Source organism: Necator americanus, chromosome X (assembly GCF_031761385.1).
Source record: "Necator americanus strain Aroian chromosome X, whole genome shotgun sequence".
NCBI lineage: Eukaryota > Metazoa > Nematoda > Chromadorea > Rhabditida > Ancylostomatidae > Necator > Necator americanus.
The window spans coordinates 5,217,744-5,240,973 of NC_087376.1; the positions used below are offsets into that span (position 1 = coordinate 5,217,744).

A 23,230-nucleotide genomic window follows, 5' to 3' on the forward strand; every position below is an offset into this window, starting at 1 on the left:
AATGGCGATAGTCGTAAACGAGAAGTATAAATATTATTTATATTTCTCGTTTACGACTATCGCTTAGAATTAAGGGTATATTGATAGAAAGCTTATGTAGTTTGAAAAACTCATAAGAAATAATAAAATAATAGCACTTATAAAGATTTTCCTCTTAGAACTTCTCGTGATTTCGGATTGGTGACGTCAATTTTTGGGTTATGCTCGCATTTAGTTTGCCACACATCCTTCAATCATGCTTTGTTTCAAAACCATTGGGTTGTTTTTTTTAACAAATTTGTCTTTATTTCCTTAACATGGCAGTAACGAAAGCAAACACTTATGTTTAGAAAAGTTTGACAAGAATTTCGTGGCTTACTATCATCCACAATGTAAAAAATATCCATTCTTGCTCTTATTCATTTTAGGCTAAAATCATAAAATTCGTATGCACATGTCTCGCCCTTGTGGTGAAGACGGTAAAAAAGTGAAGCGAGTACGTATCTTGAAGAGTTCTATTGAATTACAAACGATATTGGATGAAAAAAGCGCACGGCGCCAACAGCCTTCGCTGTCCAGCCACAATTCCTGTGACGAACACCGTGCGCAGTCGACTATGGCTACAAAAACCTACACATCGTATCCCGGACCTTTCCCTCGTCATTCAGGCTGATTCTATCAATGCAAAACCTATTTTCATCATAGTAAATGGCACAGAAACATTATTCAGGAAATGCAGGATCAATATGTAACATAGGATCGGTTTTAGGAAGAATTTCTTTCACTCCCGCCCACGTGAGCAACCAAATTTAATATGAATAGGGTCATTTTTAACCTTGTCATTTTTGACTGTTCATCTTGTTAACCATAGATTTCACTTAATTATTTTCACACTGTGCTAAATAGTTGTCTCATCCTTCCAATGCTTTGAATATAAGAATTTTCTTCCTTATTCACCCATTGTTCGAAGTCGCCATCGAAATGAGAACTTTGACCACCATAAATATCCTCTCCCAATAATTCACACTTATGTCAAACATTTTATTTTCTTTTGGAAGAAGTAAATTTAAAATGCACTGAGTTTGCGAGCATTAATAATTATTTTCCAATAAGAAATTAAAATCTATATCTCTTTGCAATTCCACCTCGTCATTACTCTCTCCAGACGAATAATCTATGTGCAGATTTATTAATGAATTTCTGTCTTTTCCAAGGAATTCTAGCGTATAATTGAAGCAGTGCTGTGGTAGATCATGTCGAAAGAGATTTTTTTCTTGTTTTTTTTTCGGAGTTGTGTCCTTTTCTATTCTTATTTTACGCATAATCAGGCATTCTTATAGGGTATACTTTTGGGAAAACCGTATATTCATTTGAAGCTGCTCTCCTTGAGTGAATCATGTGAAAATAATGTATTTTTCTCTGAATGAACATCTCCTTTTAGGAGATCTTCCGAAACAGATTTTTAACTACAAATTCATATTGCTGGCAATAAAATTTAAATGGAAGCCGTAATAGATTATTCCAATTAAAAAAAACTTAATTTATACTTCCTAAAATAATTTTCGCTGAGCACGGCAGTAAATCCCATCTTCGCCTTCTATATGGTCTACAAAAATATCAATAGCCCTTACAATACTCCAGCAAAAAGGCATCCTTAAAATAGCTCTTCTATGAATTGAGGGATTTCTGTAGGTTCCTAACATTTTGTAGAACTAACAAAATTCACGGCTACTTCCATCTCCGATATGCTCATAGTAAACGCTTTATTTTAGGGCACGGTTTCCTTGAAGTTGTTATTTCTGTGCACTTAAAACGTTCATGATAGGGTATTTATGAAATGTAAAATTTCACATTCTGAATCACTCATTCTGTATCACTTTCTTTCTCTCTTTTCATTCATTCATTTTCATTTTTTTTTATTCTGAATCACTCATTCTGTCACAGATTGAGCACTCACAGAATTCACTCATTCGGTGTTTCGTTCGGCTCTCTTAATGTTACAAAATACTTTTTCATTTTGACCAAATGTCAACAAACGTTTATCAGACGGGGACGCTCATTCCAGTTTTGGAACAGACGGTATACGTCTGACATGAGACGTTCTGAGACATCAGTGATGTTTTGCAGAAATAATTTTCAAGGTTTTTCCTTTCTGGACACACTCTTCACGCAAAATAGACAATCAGGAAAGCTGACAAATGATGCAATCCACAATATAGTCCAATCCTTTTACTTTCTTCAAACAAATGTTCCGTTTTCTTGAATGAAACTGGATGTTGGTTTTCCTTTGCTATAGTCCTTAAAACTTACAGTAGGTCTTTAAAAGGTCTTTAAAGGTCAAACTATTTCCAAAATCGTTCTAGAAACTGTCACTGACAATTACAATTACAACAACATAACGATTGCGTCCTGATCCTGGTTTTTGTTCGTCTTTTTCTCATTAAATTACTTAAAAAATTTTCTCAATTTCAAAAAATGTAGAAGTATATTGCACAGCTTACATAGTGTTGAACAACCTATAGCAATCAAACATGTTATTTTTTCCAGCGTTTTGTTGTCTACTTACGATTATTAACATTACTTGTATTTTTATTGTTGTATGACAAACATAGAGTGAAGATTTGCCTTTCTTTATATTTTTACAACCTGTTTTCTGCTTCTAAAAATTTGCCTACGGTGTTGATTTTTCACAGGTTTTTAATTTGCTCAACGGAAGAGGGGTTTCTCTGTACACATAATTTGTAGAAAAACTACGTAGTGCACAGTGCTTGCTAAATTTTCTATTTCTTGTAAAAATAGGATTCTCTTCAACCATCATGGACTGGAACCACTCTTAATTCTTTAATTACATCACGTTGCTTTTTCAATGTTCATTAAGGTAGGGCATTCCAGATAGGTTACTCTTTTTTTCTTGAAGACAGATGAATCACAAAGCAGGACAATAATTCCAGACTCACTTTGCCAGTGGATAAATCACATATCTTAGTGGATTACAAAAAGAAAACTAAAAACTTGGCAAATCCATGCACAAGCAGCTGATGAGTGAGAGACATCGGTTTCGGGTTCTATGATATCCAAAAAGTCCATTTGTCCTAGTTCTTCTTTTTCTCTTTCATCTCTTGCAAATGCAACACGACTAACATTGCATTTGCAACGTTGCATGCAAAAAGAATTTTTTAATGTTTTGAAACAAGCACTAGTTTTTCAAATCAAATGTCCATTTCAAACAAGTATCATTTTTAAGGTTTTTTCTCACTTCTAATGTACACTTTTACCTTGAATATATTAATATATATATATTAAAAGAAAAAAAAAACGTTTCACACAAACAATAAACGTGCGAAAAACCTCCACATCCTTCAACTAGACTCAACTTATTGTAAGAAAATAAAGCATTGCTGCTTAATTGATACGCTTATTGTTTATAATTAACAACTGCAAAATATTAAATACAGTTTGATTTTTGTTAAAAATTTAAACTTGAGTTTTATATTTTTGAACTAAAGGCCCTCTCAACCATCAAATGGTTGAATTCCGTGCAATTTTTCCAGACAACAGGTTGATTTTTTTTTGTCTTCTTGTCCGCGTCTGTCGCAAATGGGCACATCACTTATCAAATATCATTTCATCTAATAATTAAAAAAAAACACTCTGGCTTTGTCGTCTCATTAAGTCCTAATTTGTCGCCGTCCTGCACTGAAGGTCATACGAAGTGAGATCGATGCACCCGCATTCACGTAAAAAGAAAATGAAACAACAATTCTTACAATATAACATACATATCTGCTCTATAATGATAGCGAAACTATTCTTTTTTTATTGAAAAAATTCAAATATTTGGGAAAAAATTGAATTATAGTAAATTTTCCACTTTTCTTCTCCTCAATTCTTCTATCGCTTTCCTCCAAATCCACGAAAATTGTGTTATTTGTTCTGCGTTTAAAAAATTACCATTTTAACATAAACTCTCGCCATTACATACTTATTGATTAATTCATTGGCAGTGATTCTAATTTCATGGATGCTTAACAAGGATACAAGTGAAAATGAAAATAAGAGTATGACTGCATCGAAAAAGAATGAAGCCCACGGCACTGAAGATTTGCATGCGGAAGAACCACAGAAGAACAGCAAAGGTATTGAGAAAACAATTTTCAGCGAGTGGAACTGATAAACAGTGCCAGTCGTTCCCGCCTTTATTTGTTAAGCTTAAGAACGCAACTCCGAGAAAGCTTCTGGAAAAGCGTTATCCATTGACTTAGACATGAAAGACTCGAAAAAAGATGGAGGAGGTTTCCTGTCGTCTTTTGCTGCTTTGTATGCGTTTTCGGACCAAACTGATATTAAGGCATGTCGACTTATAGTCTACAAGAAGTTCAGAATTTTTCTGGATTTTTTTTTGATGGAAAACTCTCTCAAATTTCTCTAATGTCCATAAATGTTATAGCTTATGGCAGTTGGTTTTACTTGTGCTCTGCTTCAAGCTGGTATTCCTCCTTTCGTTTGGCTCGTTATGGGCAACTTCGTTTCATTTTCTATAGAACGCGAGGTGCGCAAAATTAGTATTTTATTTACTTTTTTTCAGTCTTTCTAATTATGTCTGTGCATTTTCAACAATTTCTCAAAAACCTTCTATACGGCTCTGTACCATGGAAATTCTTTCCTTTTTTGTCCCTTTTTTCTTAAGCGTTGGTCGTAATCTCATCTACGGTGCAAACTCAACTTGACGTCGGCTGTTCGATTGTCCCCAAAAATTTTCTTGTAAACAATATTGTGGCATTTTGAGCTACGCAAGGATGTAGTCTGAGGAAGTATTACATCCTTCAAATATATGATATTTCAAGTAATTAAACTCTTTATTTTATTTTTTTCATTTAATTTGGTTTTGATTGATTTTGATTGAGAGAAGCAAAACCTAACTGACATATTAGAGTTCTGTGTTAAATGAAGAATTAGGGAAGGATCATATGAAGAAAATGTTACACCTTTCCTCATCAAACTCTTAAAATTTGAATTGAATTTGAATTAGGAACAATTACGACTTGACGGTTCTTCTGCATTGAATAACTCAGTTATTGATGAGGATTTCTCTTCTTCAACAACACCTGCTTGTATCGCTATGGTATCATTATCCATAACCATGTTCATCGCCGCTTTTATACAGGTTAGCCACAAATCTATTTTCGTATTTAAAATCTTGCTTTTAAAATTGAATATCATTTTATGGGTTTATGTGGTCTTTAAAAATAATAGTGGGCCGTGAAATACCACTTCCATTTTGAGGAATCAAAGCCCTCCGAAGCATATTGGTGAACTAGAGGCAACTATTTGCACACTTAGGATTGAAATGAAAATGAAACTGCGTAAGGTAAACTACAGGACGAATAAAGCTATAAGACTACCGTTTACACCCGTACAAGTAATGAAATCCAGTTTTTGATCCTCCAGTCCTATAGGTGTAAGCTGTTGTCTCGTTGGGTAAACTGATCCCTTAAGTGCTGCTGACGCCTACCACTCCTGACTATCACTCCTGAAACTGTGCGAAAGGTTTCTTATGACATTTGCAAGCCATGTTCTGACTCCCACAGCTGGGAGTTCAACATCAAAAGCCCCCCTTAATAATACTATGGACTAAATTTTTATTTATTGGAAGAAAGGTGTTAAAAAGAGTAGTATGAAAGATATCCATCCTCCTGACTTTTTTATTGTTTTAAGGGCACAGATAAACAGAAACCTTACTTTTTCAGAGATTAGCATGGGAAGTTTCCGGGATTCGACAAGTGTTCCGAATAAGGCGGATATACATCCGGAAGATGCTTCATATGGATGTGTCATGGCTGGAATGCCGACAAAGCGGGCAGATGGCAACAATGCTTCAGGAGTACGTTACCATCTCATTCTCGTATTTTGAGACGACTTGTCACAAGGTAACAATTTTTTTTCCCTTACAATCACAAAATAAGTCAATCTTTTCTTCACGTTTATACTTGCAAAGAGAGCTGCTTCGAATGCGTCGTGATCACGAACATAACGGTCAGCACAAGGGTCGAATTTTGCACCAGCATATAAAAAGAGTTCTTAAAAAATGAGATAAAAAATATGGGGATCATTTCAATAGAAAGCGTCAGTATGTGTCTACTGCAACTCACCGTTTTCCTCTGTTTCACACTCTCACCTTATTTGCCTAGGCCTATTTAAATCGAAGCGCCTCATCTGATTGAACTCATTCAGCGCAAACTATAACTAGTTCCCTCTTTTATAAATTTTTTGCCTCTTTCAGTATGCCTTAATTTCTTTCTTGTTTTTGAAATTCCCTTAAACTGCTATGTTAACAAATAAAATTTAATCACAGCTTTAAAAATTACAAGGAGAGGTTAGGACAAAAAAAAGCTGAAATTCTGTATGGGATCCCAATTGATGACATATCAAAAATTATGAATGAGTTATGCACAAAATATTTTTCAGATATACAGACTCTATATACAATGGTATATCTGACAACATCCCAATGGTACTCTTCATTTCAACGTACTTATTCGTTAACATAGGTGTTTTCTTTGCTTCAATCATTATTTCATTATTAAATAATTTCTTAGATTCAGCTGTATGTATATATATTCAATGGGATGTAACACTTTTTATGTGTTCCGCGATTCCGTTGCTGATTGCAAGTCGAATACTATTTAGTAAGGTGACAGTCTTATTCTTTTACTGTTTTCTGTTGTATTATGTCGTATTAATCATGTACAATACGGGATTGCTTCCAGTGGTTTTCAAGAACTGTCGATCAAGAAGTGGATTTACAAAATAAAATCAGTAATTTGGTGAATGAAACGTTCAGTTGTATTCGAACCGTGATCAGTTTTGCTGCTCAAAAACAAACAATTAATAAGTGATTATAGTTTATTCTTCATCTCATTTCACGTTTTCGACCAACACATTCTTTAGTGGTTTGATTTTCTCAGGTTTGAACGACTGTCTAAAGAATGTGATAAATTAGTAGAGACACGCTTGCGTTCTTCAACTGTTTATGACAGTTTAACGCAGGTGAATAGTTTCCTTTTCATCCACAAATCATTTGTTCGCAAAAGGAAAAAAACAAGGAATATCTTTTAGATTTTGCTAACTGAACTAATTTTTACTGCTGCTTTATGCTACGGAATATGGAGAGTTGCCGATCATTCGCCTGGAAGATTAGCAGCGGTGCGATATCCTCGATTTATAAAGATATTTGAGCGAACATAAATAATTATGTTTTTTGTCACTTTTGAAAAATTCACGCAATGAGAAGAGAGAATTCTGGAAAAGGTGTGTTTTTTGTCATTGTTTCACATCGAAAATTATCTCTAGTATTCGAAATCTGAATGGGATTCAAATGATACGACATGGCATCTAAAGATTCGACACTTGTATTTGTATGAATACAAAGCATGTAAAATAAGAAATTTGATTATTTCTTCTAACCTGATCCATAAAATAGAGAAAAAATCAAGAATCAAGTATTAATAACTTGAACAATCAAGTCTGATCACAAAACAAAAAATTTATTCACCCAGAGGGATGACTTTTAGCTCGCTATCAACATGCTGTACATGTGTGTCACGTCGATTTCCATCGGTTTCCACATAAACGGCGCATCAACCTCACGACGAAACGCTTCCCACATTTGCGAAATTTTAGGGAGGAAACTTTTCTTATTCAACATTATCACAAGTGAAGTGCGGTCAAGCTTTTTTTTTAGAAGAAAACCCCAAAATCGAAACAGGTTACGGATCTGCTTCGAAAGGAGGGGAACATCTACCAGTTCCGAAGAGGCGTGAGGAAAGCACCGACGTCGCGGGTAAGCCCTCCTTTGTAATTCTGAACGGCTTTTTTTCTCGCGCAATTTATAAGGAAAGTTCTAAAGTCTGACCTCATCCTCACGAATACGATCGTTTTGAAACCATGAAGTAATATTGGGAGGACATTTAAGTAGAAGTGAGAGAGAAATTGCAATCAGTCGCAGTACTGAAATTAATGCAGAACGTGTATCAACAAAAAATGATGTTCATACTTTAACATTGGACCCAGAGTTTGTTTGTTTGTTTGTTTTTTTCAGGAAAAGGAGCTCTTCATTTTCGTGATATTCATTTCAGTTATCCAAGCAGACCAGATGTAAAGGTACTTTTCAAACATCCCTTTTGTTTTTATCAAAAGGTTTATTACCTTAAGGAAACAAATTCCTTTTGATTTTTAACCTTCGAAAAGGATAAAGGTTAGAACACATGCAGAAAACAACTTTATCGAAGCAAACTGACCTTGTAATGATAACTAAAATTCGAAATACTTTCTTTGCAATAAAAAAAGAAGGTATGAATGATGAGAAATGAGAAACGTTAGGATAAGCAAAGACGACCTCCCAAGAATAACAGCCAGTAACAGATCGATTTTGATCTGCTGTCTCCACCTAGATCAAAATCAGAGGAAATGAGCCAATTGGGGCATCCTTGAAGGTTCAAAGGCTTCAGAACAGATACAGCGATTATATCTAGATCAAATTGGGTTAGGGTTTATGTGCGCCAAACTTGCACGGACAAAACTATCCTGGATTCGATCGAGAGCAAACAGAAATGGAAGTGAGAGTACGACGTGACAACTGTCCGCGCAAAGAACGGATTAAAATCTGATGCTCGGCGATTTCGCTGAGGATTCACTACTAGGGATCGTAACGCTAATGTTGGTTGGAGCTAGCATACCAAAAAATTAAAGTTGGAGAAGAGGTAGGAGATAGGAAGCAAAAACGAAAGAGAATTGAAGGAATAATGGTGATGTCAACAGTAGTGCCGATAGGGTAACGTCATATTCCCCAAAAAAAAGAGGTAAGAAGAGTTAATATGAGGAGCAATACATAACGATATTCTATAAATACACTTATTTTTTCGCTCTCTGTTTTCTACATTTAGGTTCTACTATTATTTTCTACTATTGTTATAATTTAGCAATCATATTTTCTTAAAATCTATTTTAAGGTTCTCAATGGACTAACATTTCAAGTCAAAGCTGGAGAGAAAATTGCACTAGTAGGATCGAGTGGTTCGGGTAAAAGCACCATAACAGCACTTCTTTTGCGATTCTACGATCCTGATAGTGGAGCGGTTCGTGATTCCTGGATTTGTACGTGGACCAAGAATACACGATATCCATAGTTGAAGTTCACTTCTACAAACTAAATGAAAATGAATAGTCTTTACGCGCACATCGAGATCTGAAAAAATGGAATGGATAAACACCAGGAAATTAATAAAATAAAATTAAAATTATAAAATTAAAGTAGGAATGATACATGAATGATAAAATGATACGTAACTTCTTAGTTACTTCTAATCACATTTTTCTTGGTTGTGAAACATGGCTAGGTTCTAAATTTTGACTGAGACTCGATATTTAGATGTTTTATGCTAGTGCTCAGTTTCTTTTTTAGGAAGCATATGACATTAATTCCACGTTGTCACAGCTGAGAAAATGACGAATCCTGAAATTTTCGCCAACCATTAGTCTACAGAGAAAGGAGTGAAAGTTTGATTACACTTACTGTCTTTCGCTCGACATCAATTTAGCAATATCCCTGCTTTTTTATACATCTACAATTAGATCCAGAGAGCATCAGCTGCCGCAGTTATTAATAGCATCATTTTTTCACATTGAAAAATCAGAAGCACTCGAAATGCATCTGATACTGATGTAAATGTAACAGAACTGGCAAAATTTTTCGATGTAATTTGAGTTTTTGGTGTTTTACCTTTCTGTACAAAATACCAGGATGCTCACGAAAGCCGGAAAATGTATAAGAATGTTGCATCATTATTCTCAGTTCCAATTTGTTCCTCTCAACTTTCTGTATTATTTGCTCTGTTATAGATCTTTATTGATGATAAAAACCTGAAGCAGCTTTGTCCGGAAGATCTTCGTGGAATGTGCTCTCTTGTTTCACAAGAACCTGTCCTATTCGATGGTACCATCGGTGACAATATACGATACGGTAGACTAGATGCAACTCAGGTTGATTATGTCCATTTTTTGCATAGTCTCCGTTTTTTGTTAGTGAACAGTAGGATTTTAGGAAGAAATCAATGAAGCTGCGCGAAAAGTAGGAGCATGGCAGTTCATCAACTCATTACCTCAAGGGATGCAGACCAGAGTCGGTGACAGGTCGTACACCGTGATACCGTACCATTACATATTTATTTGTCGGGTGAATAAATATGAATTTGTTTAAGAGGATTGCAACTATCTGGTGGTCAGAAACAGCGCATTGCCATCGCACGGGCGGTAATCAGGTGATTCCTCAAAATATCGAATTCCTTTAAATAATTAGTTGAATAGGAGCTCCTAAAGGTCCATGATCTTTTATTCGATCCATGATCGACAAGAACGACAACATCTTTACAACTGCATCATTTGAAACAAATTTCTATAGAATACATGTTAAACTACTTGATGCTGCAATGTATTAGACTATGATATGACTAAGTGACCCGACGATACAGGATGATCAATATGTTTCAGGCTAATTACGATAATAAGGATTTTCCATGACTTCTTATTTAACCGTGTATAAATTGTTATAACTACGATTAGAAGATATAATATCTAACAGTTTTGAATAGTTCTTTTGAATAGTAATAAATATCCAAGGAAGCCGGTCGTCATGGTGTTTGATGAAGCAACATCAGCTCTGGATCATATACACGAAGAAGAGGTTCAGAACGCTATTGATCTCGCATCTGAAGGAATTACCACGATAACTATAGCGCACAGGTTTGTGTAATCAGTAAAAATAAGTCAAGGTCCGCAGAAGTGACTTCTTATCTGAGCTTCGTTCAACAGCTTGCATAAATGTCGTTACTGTATTCCACTGTATGATCTTTAAAAAAATGTATGTCATTAGGGTACCGTATGAGAGTTTTTTTTTCCTTTTTTGATACCATAAAATGCAAAATAGTGGAAGTAGAGCTCACCTTTACATGGAATCAAACCACTTCTGATTAACTTACTATTCACGTTAGGAACGTATCGACACTGGATTTTTTTTCAGAATGTCTGCCATAAGAAAATGTGACCGTATCATTGTTCTGGAAGAAGGGCAGGTTGTTGAGGAAGGACCAGCGAAAGAGCTTTTACTGAAAGAAGATGGAACATTTCAGAAGGTAAGTAGCAGGGTTAATTTCGCTTCATTTGTTGTAGAATTGAGTTATTTTTCAGCTATATAATCATCAGCGCATGGATTCTCTGCTCAGCGTCCCTACCTTCACTCCATCAGTTGGGACACACTACAGATCGGAAATGGTAACGTTTCACCTTTGGTGAATAGTTATAGATTCTTTCCCCTCCAAAAATGGTCTCTCGTGATTCACAAGAACTGACTATACTGGGATTTCTTTGGGATTGTATATGTGGAATCTCCTTAGATTCTTTCACTTCTCAAAACTCTTTATTTGGATCCATGTAACTTTGACGCTGAATCTTCCAAAGCAGCCTGTACAGGTATACATTTTTAAATGATGTCAATGGTAAGAAGGGTTTTTCCTTCATTCTAAATATTTGGATGCTTGTGTAAAGTTTTCATTTGTGTAAAGACGCAAAGAGATCATAAGTAGATAGGAGCCCATCTACCGTCCACGTGGCCATCCTGTAGTTTTTCTAGTTTTCTTTGTACAAATTACTTCTCTTAAAGGCAGCATACCACGAATCTGAGGTGGTGCGGATTTCAGGTGAAGTATACGTATACAGGGTCGTAGATTATGGAGACGGGGGTATTTTCGCCATCTCTCCCTGCATCGCTGTAAACAGCCGCTTCCGCAATGCTGATTTGTACGACGCCATCTATTGCAAGGCTCCACCTCTTGCGCCTCCTCCGCCCTGCGATTCGTCGAAAATCAATTCGGACTACCCCGATAGGCAGTAAGGGACGCTACACGTGCAAGGGTATCGCGCTGCAATAGAAGGCATCGTACAAAACAGCATTGAGAGGCCGGCTGCTTGCAGTGATTCAGGGAGAAAGGAGCGGAACTACCCCGGTCTCCATAATCTACGACCCCGTATATGGATACTCCACCTGAAATTCGTTCCACCCCAGTTTCGTGGTTAAAGAAATTTCCACTCAAATTTTCGTATTTGTCAGGATTTTGGTGATAGTCAGATCAACAGAAAAACCAGCACATCCTATCATCCCTTAGGTGAGGCAGCCAACACGGAAAAACTTGCTCTAACTGGTAAGATTCCTGAAATTTTCTCCTACTGAATTACTCATGAAGAATACTGCCACAGTAATGACTAGAAAACTATCTATGCGTGCGGATTACATGTACTCGCATGTTGGAGCGAATATTGAAATGGATGTGATGGAGGACTTGAAAGAAGAGGATCACCATGTTAGTGAACAACGTCTGCAGGAGTTCACTTACTTTAGTTTTTCAGTGTTTACCAATCCCGGCATGTGGGCCACATTTTGAATGAACTGCATTTTTTCAGCTAGCGCTGCCTGGAAAGGTCGACAACCACGGTGCTATTTATGAACTTATCTCTGGATATCGTGAAGGATATTCTCTTCTGGGTGGTGCAATTCCAACAACAGTTTTGAGAGCCTTGTTCTATCTCCTCATTTGTTTTGAGGTTGCATCTGTACTCGAGGTTATCTTGTATTTTTTGGCTCCAATTTAAAACGTTATGAGTTACCAAATACTTTTTAAAGGTGTCGATAGTAGCGGCGGAGGACCGAACGGATAGGATTTTTGCTGTAGCAGCTGTGTACACATCACTAATTATTATCAAAACAATTTTTGAAGCGCTTGGAGTGAGTGACCTTCTTTTCATCCCTGTAATGAATGAAAGAATGAACAAACACTTTTGCGAAAATTCTAAACTTCTACGATTATCTATGATTGATTGTGTCGATTCTACTATTGCGTAAGTTTTATACTAAAAATAGAATAGTGATTTTTCAAAATTTCATGCAGATATTGTGGTTGTGAATGAGTTTTAAATGACTGTTACTTTCTCGGACGAATATTCTTCTTCCAGAGACTCTTCATAGCACTTTTTGGTCAGGGATTTTGCTCATACATGAGACTAAGGATGTTTAGAATGGTATGATAGTAATTTTTTCATAAAGAAACTTTCCTTTTCTATCCACGTTTCAGATAATGCGAAAAGGCTGCGCTTTTTTCGATGAAGAGCGAAACAGTCCAGGTCGACTATTACACAAAATTATAAATACTACGTCAGCTTTGAACAAAATCATGGAAGCCAAACTAGACATACTAATTCCGGCTATTATTTGTCCAGGTACTCATAATTTGTAGCTTAAAAGTTATAACAGTGCCACAATCCTTCAATTGTTCTTGCTATTATCAATAGCAAAAATTGACAGTATTTGATTTTTCCGTCCCGAGCAAGGGAACTTCTCGGCGTTTTTCATTTTAGTGGAAGATCAGCTACACTGATTATTCAGCATGTATTGAAAATGTACAATCTTCTTACTGTAATTCAACACATTCGTACATTTACGATACAAACTAAATTTGTAAACTTCAGTTTTTTTTTTCTGAGGTCGAACTCTGATGCACAGCAGCGTTTTCGTAAACTCATGAAAAAAAGAAGACTTTCTTTTCCGTTTCATTCAGATTTCCGTCACGTGTGCAAGGACAGTTATTAGTTTTGTCAAACAGTAGTCATCTGATTTTCGCATGAACAATAAACTGTTGTAATAATAGCAATGCAATGTAAAAACGTAACCTTTCAGCAAGGTCTCTTACTTGAAACGTTTTGGAACAACTTTTTCTAAACGTCACTACATTGTCAAGTTCTATCAATACAATCCCAAAGTACAATTCAAAAAAATCCCAATGTTTGACAGTGGCTCCTTTTCAAATTATAAGGAAAAACAATGTTGTTGTTCAGTCGTTAGTTGGTATCTGAAACGACTTTCGTCTAGTCCACCCACACATGATAGTAATGTTAGGGCACAGTTTTGCAGGATTACTCAACTATAATACTTTAAGATTCAATATATGTGCATCTTCGTGGGCGTTGATCCATTGATTTTCAGTGTTTAAAAGATAGAATATAGAAGATAGGGAACATAGAACATATGAGGAAAAGATCTAATATAAAACATATGAGAGTGAACAAATCGACTAGCGTTTAAGGAATGAATACCTTCTGGAATTTTCTAATGATTAAAAGATCCGTCACATTTTAGTGTTCTCCTTCATTGTTGCCATGTATATAAATTGGAAAATGGCACTTTTGTGTTCATTTCAATTTCCCGCCTATTTCATTATTCGAATTGTGCAAATCAGGGAAGGAACAAAAAGGTGCAGAAAAACTCTTCAACTCCTTCCTCACAAGCATTTCTTCATTCTTTTCTTTCTCTTAGGCAGAGGGAAATGACCAACGAAGAGCACAAAACAGCACATTTAGCAAGTCTTGTTCTCTCGAATATGGCTACGATCAAAGCGTATAATCTGCAGGAGCATTTTTATTCTACATTTAATGAAACACTTAATCCACTCATTTTGTGAGTTGTTCTCTTTTTTCTGGAAGATACCAACTAAGCTGCTGTACAAATAGAACCTGTGTTCAGAATGTTGCAATTCGCAGAATGAAAAAATTAGGAACATAAATTATTCTTAGGGCAATGGAGCGTCAATCTATGATTTCTTCTCTTGTATTCGCCAGTCAATTCTCGTTTACATACATTCTCATTGCTATAACGTTGTACCTAGGGAAGGTTATGATGCTTAACAACGAAATTTCTGTGTTTGACTACATGAGGTAAGTGCCTCAGCTCAACTAAACCAACTACAGTACTTGGCTAATGACCTAATAATCTTTGAATCTCATTCACGTGAAAATAATCCTGTTAAAGGGTTGTTCTTCTGACACAATTCGGAGCAAATTTCTTCTCTCAGTTGGTCGCGTCTGTTTCGGATTTTTCTAAGGCCCGAATTGCTGCTGAGACCGTGGTCGATGTTATGACAGAAACATCCTCTGATATCGACAACCTCACTGAGACAGGACAGCGACCTGTAAAGAGTTTTACGAGTTTATGTGATTGTTCTCATCATATATGCTTCTTTTAGAAACTAGAGGGAACTATCACTCTTAATAATGTGTCGTTCCGATATCCAACTCGCCCGGTGGTTCCCATACTTAACCGATTGAATATTCAGGTGATAGCTGTTTGCTTTATGCATAGTCTTGAAATAAAGCTAACCCTTTTTTGTGAAATGAAATGAACATTGGCCCTAAAGGGATCACCCCAGGAATCTGGCGTGATATGGATTTTCGTTGGGGAATACCTACATCTGGTCGCAGATTATGAATACAGGAGTGGTTCTCTCCCTGCATCACTGCAAACAGACGGCTTCGGAAATATAGTTCCTTACGACGTCCTCTATTACAATGCGCCACCGTTGCGCCCCGTCTCCGCCTGCGATTCGTCGAAAATCCATTCGGACGCCTCGATGGACAAGTCATTACATCCGACGAATCGAAGGCGGGGGCGGGGCGCAAGAGCGGCGCGTTGCAATACAGGACGTTGTAAGGAACAGCACTCCGAAGCCGTCTGTTTACAGTAATGAAGAGAAAGATTAGTAGAACCACGCCTGTATCCATAATCTACGACCCGATATAGGTATACTCCAACGAAAATTCATACCACACCAAATTGGTCCGGTGATGTCTTGAAGTCAGAAGACCAATATTTTGTGAACTCGTCTCGAAACTCCAACATATATATATATATTTACTTATTTATTTATTTTAGTGAGAAGAGCGGAAAGAGGAAAAATAGTACTTCGAATTATTGGTAGTTTACTTATCTTTCAACAGTTGCCCTTCGCCCTCGGTAGTTGCATCTCAGTTTACGTGACACAGTGTTCCATAACTACCCTAGAAATAGTTCAAAAAAGGCAAGTCTGTAAGAAAAATTGCTTCCACCAATTTATGAGAACGTCGCATGTATAAGTTTTACATATATGAGGTCATGAGCAGACCAACAGAAATTATTATCGAACAACATATTCTTATTACAGATAGAAAAGGGTCAGTCCGTTGCAATAGTAGGTCCATCAGGATCAGGGAAAAGCTCAATATTTGCGCTGATCCAGCGAATGTACAATGTAACAGATGGCGAAATAGTAAGTATTGTGCTTTCTTTAAAAAATCTTGTTGCATCATTAATGTGCTTATTAATACAAGTTACGAACATATTCAGCTCTTAGACCAGAACAATGTGAATACAATCAATCCAGCTTATCTACGGCGCTTGGTTGTGGGTGTTGAACAGGAGCCTACTTTATTTTCATTCACAATAAAGGTAGGGGGAAACACAAGAGTTTTTAAATTTGTTCAAATCTATACTATTCCATGCTTGGCCTATTAAATATTAGGCTGGAGAGAAGGTCTTGTAACCCATTTTTCGAAATTTCCAGAACTTTCCATTTCTAGGTGGAGCCCATGTTGCACCATGTTGTGGCTGTAGAACATTCTCGAAGCTTCTTCGCAATAAGTATATATAGCCGGGGGCCCTCCTTAAAGGCATCACCCCACGAATCTGAGGTGGTGCAGATTTCAGGTGGAGTATTCGTATACGGGATGGGAGATGGGTGATTCCGTCCATTTCTTCCTAATTGCCGTAAAAAAACGGCCCGGAGGCTACGGCTTTAGGCGTTTTGGCGCACTGTTTTCTACAAGAGGTACGGTTGGAGCGCGCCAGCTTTGTGCGGCGCCGCATCTTCCTGGCCGTTTTTTACGGCAATTAGGAAGAAATGGACGGAATCACCTCCCTCTCCGTAGTCTCCCATCCCGTATACGAATACTCCACCTGAAATCTGCACCGCCTCAGATTCGTGGGGTGATGCCTTTAACTTTTATCATGATGTCAACCAAGCAAGAGCAACTTCGAGCTATCATCTTCTATGAATGGTGGTGCGGTATTAAAGCAACGGCAGCAGCCCGCAACATCAACAGCAGATTAGGCGAGGACATTACTACCATCCAGACTGTCAAGCCTTGGTTCGGTCTCTTCGCAAGCGGAAACACCGACTTCGAAGACAAGCTCCGGTCGCGATTCCCCACACTGTCGAAGACTCCGCCATTCTCCACGCTGTCAGAGAGGATCCGAAGATTATCACCTGCAGTCTTGCGAAAATATTCGGGTGTAGCCATCCAAGAGTCGTCAATCGCCTCTAGGTCCTCGGCTACAGAAGAGTGCTGGCTCGATGGATCCCTCACACCTTGACGGATGGCACCCGGTTTACCCGGATATAAAAAAGTTTCTCCGATATTTTATTACTGGAGATGAGAGTTGGGTCCTCTACGACTCTAACGCGCACAGTGCCGTGTTGCTCCCTCGAGGGGAAGACCCGCCGATGCAAGCGAAATCGGGGCTCCATCCCAAGAAGTGTTTTCTTTGTTGCTTCTGGGATTCGAGGTGAATGCTGTTTTATGAGCTGCTCCCACAAGTCCACACCGTCACCGTTTGCATATGCGATAGTCAGCTCCAGAAGCTCGCATCAGCCGCTAGAGAAAAACGGCCGAGACGACTTTCGGTGCACCTTCTCCATAACGGTAACGCTAGGCCCCATGTAGCTAAGGAGACTCATGGAAAACTGGTGGAGTTAGGTTGGGACTCGATGCTACATCCCCCCCCCCCTCTCTTCTCCCGACCTTGTCCCCTCAGACTACCACTTGTTCCGGCCGAGCTTTACTAGCTAAGAAAATTTTCACCAATTTTGAAGAAGTCGAACAGGCGGAAATTCTTCGACTCCCAGTCTTCCCAGTTCTAGGAGATCGCTTATCTGTCCGTTAGGTGGGACACTGTTGGAGTTAATAATGGTGATTATATTATCCATTATTTTTATTGTAAGTTGAGTAAAAGAAACAAAGCAGAAAAGTGACAATTGGTGACAAGACTTTCTGTCTAGTCTAATATATTTTTTGAGGTTAAATATTCTGTTTGAGGGGAATGATATTTCAAAAAAATCGTTTTCAGTGCAAATAGCGATCCTTTAACATTTACTGTTTAACAATGTGAATAATCTCATGCTGAAGTTATTGAACGAGGGTCTGGAAGCTGGTCTCAAAAACTATAGGATGCAGTCTTGGGCTATGCAATTCTGCGAACACTGGTTTCAAGCTCGAGGCTGTTGAGACAGGGTTGAATTCAGGAAAATATAGTATTTGGTATGACGGAAAGTAAACCAAGTATGGAAAGAATAATCGAAGCAACAAAACTCGCCAAAATCCATGATTTTATCTCGAAACTTCCGCAGGTACTCTATTATCTTTCAACTTAACCAATACATATACGTATATGCTATTCTTGAAGGGTTACGATACTGAAGTTGGTGAATTTGGTGCGCAACTATCTGGTGGACAGAAACAACGTATCGCCATCGCTAGAGCTTTAGTGAGAGAACCTGCTATTCTTCTTCTGGATGAGGCAACAGCAGCTTTGGATAGCACAAGTGAAAAGGCGGGCGTTCTAATATAAAATTAGATTTTTTTTTCAAACTCGCATTTCTCAGCATTTGAAACATTCTGTAAATTATTTTTAAGGCTCTTCAAGAAGCTTTCGAGAAAGCTAGAAAAAATTGCACGTGTATTCAAAGTTGGTTATGATTACAATTTGTAACTTATTGATTTCATTAGTGGCTTGTTGTTGTTTATTCTCTGTATTCAGTTGCTCACCGTTTATCTACGATTCGAAACGTGGACAAAATCTTCGTTCTACAACACGGTGTCGTTACCGAAGAAGGCACTCATGATGAATTAATCCAAAAACGAGGGACTTATTACCAAATGGTCCAATCTGCCTTGTGAAATAGGATATTCCTGTTAGTTTCAAAAAATTTTCGTAATTTCATTAAGAACAAAAGTATGTATGTACCGACACAAATCTTCCTTAACGCAAAGATTGTAAAGCCTTTCATTTTTATATCTCTCGAACTGTACATACTTCGGATAAGTCTCCACTAAGCTTAGTCAAGATGCTAATTTTCCTCATAAATAAATATGATATATGCATATCTGTGTATGCGTCCACCTTTCATCCTTATTCTCAGAATATATAATAACTCTTCCGATGCTCTTCAGTTAGATATTAATTTTCATATGGATGTGTTATGTATTGATTTTTCTTGCCTTCTTGTTATATTTCACGAATTTTCGTCTCAAGCAATCTCAAAAAAATTATATTTCATTTCATAACAAAAAATATTTATTTCTATTTGTCTATTGTGCAGCAATAAACTAAATTTCTACTCTTTCTTTAGATCTGTGGGTAACTTTGTTATATTAGCTTGTGCGGCCTTTTTTCCGAATTTATTTGCAACACGGATCTCACAACTTTTAAATTTAACTTTTTAGCAAGTTGAACTGAGAAAAATTACAAACTTTTAAATCTTCAAGTTTTTTTTTAAGTAAATGGTAAAGTAAAATTTACATTTAACAAAGTAATCCTTTTCGTATTCATTTTGACTTCAAGGTAGGTCGTTTGAAAACATACATCTGTTCCTTAAAATAAAGGAAACTTTTAAACTAGCCTACAATCGCAATACTGCGCATGACCATTGAAAAGCCGACGGCGAGTGACGGTGAGGAAGCGTCGGCCACCGTCGGTTGTTCTTAACTTGTTATAGAATAGAGATTTAAGAACACCTTATATATGTATCATTAGACATTCCTCTTTGAGATCTCTCCAAAAACTAGTACACCACTGAGAAAACATAGACGCCTAATATGCGCAAAAAAAAATAATTAGAGCCGAACATAGCCTGAGGTTATATATAGTTGAAAAACTGTTCAAAAATTCACACTTTCATATTTGCTTGGAACAGCAAGAAATTGTCAGAGGTAAAGACATGAAATTCTGGTTTTGTTATTTGTTTTTTTAGTCATTTATGCAACCTTGATTATTGGGTAAAATTGTGAATCGTCTTAACCTTGAACCTTTGTTGTACAAGAAGATATCCAAGCACAGTTCCCTGAATAATCTCCGATGGTCTTGCGATTCCACACTAGTCACTCTAACTGACCTGGCAAGATCTGATTTTTCTGTTACATGTGAGTTTGTGTAAGGCACAATAAGCATAAGCATATAACAAAAGTTTAGACTGAAACAATCATTGAAAGATGCTTATTCAATAAATATGTGAATGAATCCCAATGTAATCCGAAAAATTGGGCTTTATTGTAAAAATGATCAGCTTTGAAATTGTTTTCCCACTTTCCCAAACATTTAAAACAGGCATTTTCGATACGGTAGCAGAGGATATTTAACACTCAAATGTGAGCATGAAAATCCACTTATTATCTATTTTAGCTTTATTTCATCTAGTATTCATAAGTATATAAAAAAGAGAAGTTCCTCAACTGAGGAAATGTACATTGTCGTCAAGGAATAGAAAATATATTTTTTCATCCGCTTAACTTTGATACAGGGTTTTTTTATTTCTTCATCCACCTTGTAACACTAATAAAATTCGTGAAATGTTTACGGAAACAGATGTGAAGAAGTGATTTTTGGAGAAGAAATGTGTTGAGATCTTGTCATTGTTATTTTGCATGGCCTAATCTTAATCGTTTCAAACTATTCACATTTGCGTCGGAGGAGCTACGCATTACAAAATTTCTCCTTATATTCCACTAAACAGAGTTATATGATGTTGATTTCAGTTTATAGTCTCAACACTAATCCTTATTGAATTTTTTTTTCTAAGCTATTCTTTTTAATACTATACATAGCTGTTTTGATTTTATTAAACTTAGCTAACTACAATAATTTGATATGCTGACGCCTAGGGAACCATCAAAGAACTTTGACTTCAATTTTTCTTACTTCACCACAAATTTTTGTTAATTATTCTTTCGTGTTCAAAACCTTTCGCTCTTCTCTACTATTACATAATACTTGTAGCATGAGTCCTGAATCCTTATACCAGCCATTCCAATATATGGAAATCGTAGTGTAGTAACATTCAATCCGGAGTTCATCCAAAGACGGAGTTCGAAAAGTCGAGTATTGGAGGTCCTACCTTGTAAAGTTGAATATTCGAAGGTTTGCGTGAAGTCTTAGGTATGACGGTCACGTAGCAGAGAATTCAAGAGGTTTTTTTTTTTTCTCCATTAGATTCAGCGGTCGCACATGATTAATAACGTTGAGAACAATCGCATCTAAACGGCCCTTCCATCATTCTTCGAGGTTGCCAAGATTGACTTCCACATTACACAGTTCAGCAGTTCCTGAATTGCTGCTGTATTCTATGATTTGACAGATTGAAAATGAACAACAAGGACAAGTGTTTAAACCAAGCATGCGTACTGCGCTCTTGTAGTTCTTCTAATTAGTACCGTTATCGAAATCATCCGTTCTCTTCTGTTCTCTTTTTTAAGGTACAAGGAAGTTGTTACTTCCACTAATTGCTACAATGCGAGCTACAATTTCTTACACTACGCATTATAGCCATTATCGTTATCCACTAGGATTTCGGAACTCGAATTCATAAAACCTTTTTGATAGTACACTAACAATGACAAAGAAATAATGAGCGTCTTTACTTTGCTTCTGGCGAAATCTGCTTCTCAGCTGGCTAATCCATAACATGATCGTATCCTTCTTTCCTTTATCAAACACTCCATAAACGATGCAATTGAAGAACATACCATTGCATTAGATTGATAAAATCTTTCACCGAATTAACGTTGCGGATTCGACTTGAATGGTTGCGTTTTGCCAGAAACAACACGAATACCAACCGGATACAAATGAAATGTGATATGCTGATCATTTATTGAATGTTGCATATTGACCTTCTGCGAAAATCGCATCAAAAATCGCATTTCTCATAACTGTTAAACAATTTCCGCACAACTGAAGAAATGGAGCTATTTATACAGTAAAACAAACTGAAAATTGGAATCATCTGGTGGTTTTTTTTTTCTAGCAATTTTCAACACCTTGCCTTAACAAAATTTCACACCCCCATTTTACAGCACCAACAACTACCGCATCCTTCTTTAAACTGGTTTACTGGTTTACAGTAAGCATTACCACCTCCATGTAATAAGTATATAGTTTTTTTTTCTCTCATTATCATCACTCAACATGAGCATGTACGTGAAGCCACTCTAAGAATCCAGGTGACTCACAAATTTACGTCTGCATTTTTCAGCATTTATTTTAGTAACTGTCGTTGTAAAAGTTGTACTGTGCGCGAAGGATCTGACATCTGTGGTTGCGACTGATTCGGTAGCAAGTAGAAATTTCTAATAACTTTTCCAAATTTCTCGCATTCTTCTAAAAATATATACTAAGCTGTAAGATGGTTTCTCGCAAAGTTTTCTGGTTTTTTTTTCTAGCACTCCAGAACACCAAAAATGCCGTCTACTCGAAAAACTTCACACTATGTACGTATCTCTGATAAATCGCATGTTCGAATGCGTAAAGAACTTTCTCAGCAGTTCTTTTTAAATCTAACCTTTGCGACACTATTCACCGCTGATCAAATTTCTTATGTTCTTCATGGACAAACGATGGACAAATTGTGCGTGCAAATGATAACTTCCAATGTTTGTGAAGAAAAAAGTGACTGTTCGAGTCGGATAGTTCACTCAAACTCCCCCTATTCACGAAAAATGTTATTATTGGAAGTTGTCAGACACTCGGATTTATCCTTCATTTGTAGCTATGTTTTTTTTTATATAAACTTAGGAACGTCCTATCCGACAAATATGACTTTGTCTTACATAAGTGCTACGCTACGTTTTCTCTGATTATATGTTTTCTCAGAAAATATATTTGACTTGTTTCCCATCCAAAAACTCTGCTACTAAACTTCTTTTCTCATCTCGTATGGAAAATATTAATTTAGGACGCTTCAACACACACTTAAAAGACAGTTTTGTCATATTTCTTTTCTACAGGAAACTAGAACGTTAGGTCATGCTAGCCGTATCACAGATCCTGTTTCCCATTGTGCGACTTACTGGCACAAATACTTTGAAACGCACATCATTATCCTGGAAAAAATCGAGTATTTATTCACCCCAAAAATATGCTTTTCTTCTACATTTCAATTTTATTTCAATTCGCTTAGTCACTTTCAAACAATCTCTAAGCCGTAGAATATTACTGATTTGCTTGCTTTTCATTTCGTATCATAGCATCGGCCTTTCTGCAATATTTACTCTTCAATTTTCTCTGACA

At 36.8% G+C, this 23,230-nt stretch overlaps 1 protein-coding gene across 1 annotated transcript; it reads left to right on the forward strand.

Moving 5' to 3' along the window:
• Positions 1–4,000: 4,000 nt before the first annotated feature.
• On the forward strand, positions 4,001–18,846 carry RB195_021525 (uncharacterized protein; the record flags this gene model as incomplete). The annotated part of the gene is made up of 37 exons (XM_064208315.1): positions 4,001–4,115; positions 4,194–4,327; positions 4,427–4,528; positions 5,009–5,143; positions 5,727–5,860; positions 6,445–6,527; positions 6,582–6,670; positions 6,747–6,871; positions 6,945–7,026; positions 7,096–7,182; positions 7,551–7,596; positions 7,721–7,819; positions 8,078–8,139; positions 8,988–9,113; positions 9,877–10,017; positions 10,079–10,167; positions 10,236–10,295; positions 10,654–10,776; positions 11,054–11,165; positions 11,221–11,304; positions 12,140–12,230; positions 12,286–12,389; positions 12,490–12,648; positions 12,710–12,811; positions 13,039–13,104; positions 13,158–13,302; positions 14,219–14,333; positions 14,396–14,536; positions 14,653–14,793; positions 14,888–15,047; positions 15,102–15,191; positions 16,056–16,160; positions 16,238–16,339; positions 18,192–18,296; positions 18,353–18,499; positions 18,583–18,634; positions 18,707–18,846. 37 exons carry the CDS (start codon positions 4,001–4,003, stop codon positions 18,844–18,846), a joined length of 3,993 nt encoding a protein of 1,330 aa, XP_064064196.1.
• Between the last annotated feature and the right edge of the window lie 4,384 nt (positions 18,847–23,230).